The following is a 1,492-nucleotide window of genomic DNA, read 5'->3' as shown; positions in this document are numbered from 1 at the left end:
AGGTCCTTTGCCTTTGCCCTTGGCCTTTCCTGTGACGCCGCCGCTAGCGTTCAATCCCCGTAAGCTGCCATCTTCGCGCCAGTCGTCGTCCATTCTGCAAAATTGTTATTTCAAGAATAAAATACAATATTTACGAAGATAGCTTTTGTCAATTTTACTGACAAGCCAACAAGCGACGATGGCAGCTTCGGCAGGACTAAGAGGATACTTGTGGGGCCAACGGTGGAACATCTTGCTGACGACGCAATTCATTTTCACGTGCGGCATCGTGTACAATCGCTACCAGGAGAATCAAGCTGCGTCACCCGCTACGAAGCAACAGCAACCACTTCCTAAACGTGTGGACAAGCAACAGTGAACAGCTAAAGTAACTACCAGCAATAGACGTTCATAAGCGCTGATATGATGCTGCATCTGTCATACATCGCTACAGTGATGTCGCGACAAATTCAGCTCGGTGTTGAGACTAGTTGATCGCATTTTGCTAATCTCATCGACAAGTGGATAAAGCAGGCCAGTAATTCCACTGACGGGAGAACTACAGCCCACAGCCGACCAAATTGAACCACCAGCAACAGCATTAGCTGAGTCCATCAATTGGACTGAAAATTCTGGTGATGGCGAGGCCGTAAAAGAATTAGCTGCGCCGGTTGCAATTCACTGCAGTATAAGGACTCGCCGGCTAGAATGGGCTGACACTGAGTTAGATTTTCTACCCACGGCCAGAAGTAGGCCTTGTCTGTATCATACATGTAGATTGTTGTGAGAGTCGAGGATGGTTGAGATACATTGCGAGGAGGCTCACGGATGTCCGTGCTGCCAATACCCAAAGTCAGTCAGTCCTTCGATCTCAAAAATCTCTGGTGGTATTAAAAGCGTGCTTATTGGATTTCCCTTCAAGGATAGATAGCTTGGCATAAGGCGAAGCAACGACGCTGATACAGAGCGTAGTTGGCTCTGCTCGATGACCACGCACGATCCACGCGGCCACCTTGCGTCAAGATCAGCAAGCAACTCCCTCAAATTCGAGACGCACATTTCAATATCGAACAACTGCAGCGGAAAGTCATTGGACAAGAACCTTTGAGTAAGAACACCGTCCGTCATATTGACGTGGATAAGTATGAGTGATAGAAGCCCAGGATGATTCGCGTTTGTAATAGCGGCGGAATCTTGCCTCTCAACAACAATCAGTTATAAATTTCAATGCTGACAAGGCCGTAAATTGTCTTGAAAATGTCGGGCACTTTGAGCGCAGGACAGTGCCGAATCAGCATCATTACCACGCTGGATCCGTGAAACTCGTGCCAATTCAATTCCACTTGTGCCGAATCCGAAATAGTACTTGTATTGGAAATCCAATACAATATTTAACAGTTATTTTTGGGGAAAAAATCAGTCCATCGCCAGTAATTTATTTTTACCAAGTCCAAGCCATTCATTTTTTTACGAAATTTACGTTTCGCCCACTCACAGCTCTCATATACCTCGT

At 46.3% G+C, this 1,492-nt stretch overlaps 1 protein-coding gene across 1 annotated transcript; it reads right to left on the bottom strand.

Annotated features, from left to right (window-relative positions):
• Nucleotides 1–43: 43 nt before the first annotated feature.
• Nucleotides 44–1,107, bottom strand: PITG_18693 (uncharacterized protein; the record flags this gene model as incomplete). The annotated part of the gene is made up of 3 exons (XM_002997301.1): nucleotides 44–94; nucleotides 717–816; nucleotides 1,037–1,107. The coding sequence occupies 3 exons, from the start codon at nucleotides 1,105–1,107 to the stop codon at nucleotides 44–46; spliced, it is 222 nt and encodes a 73-aa protein (XP_002997347.1).
• Between the last annotated feature and the right edge of the window lie 385 nt (nucleotides 1,108–1,492).

This window comes from Phytophthora infestans, genomic scaffold, assembly GCF_000142945.1.
Source record: "Phytophthora infestans T30-4 supercont1.76 genomic scaffold, whole genome shotgun sequence".
In the NCBI taxonomy this organism is placed as follows: domain Eukaryota; phylum Oomycota; class Peronosporomycetes; order Peronosporales; family Peronosporaceae; genus Phytophthora; species Phytophthora infestans.
Note: the sequence above shows the minus strand (reverse complement) of the source record. Positions and strands in the feature narration are given on the sequence as shown.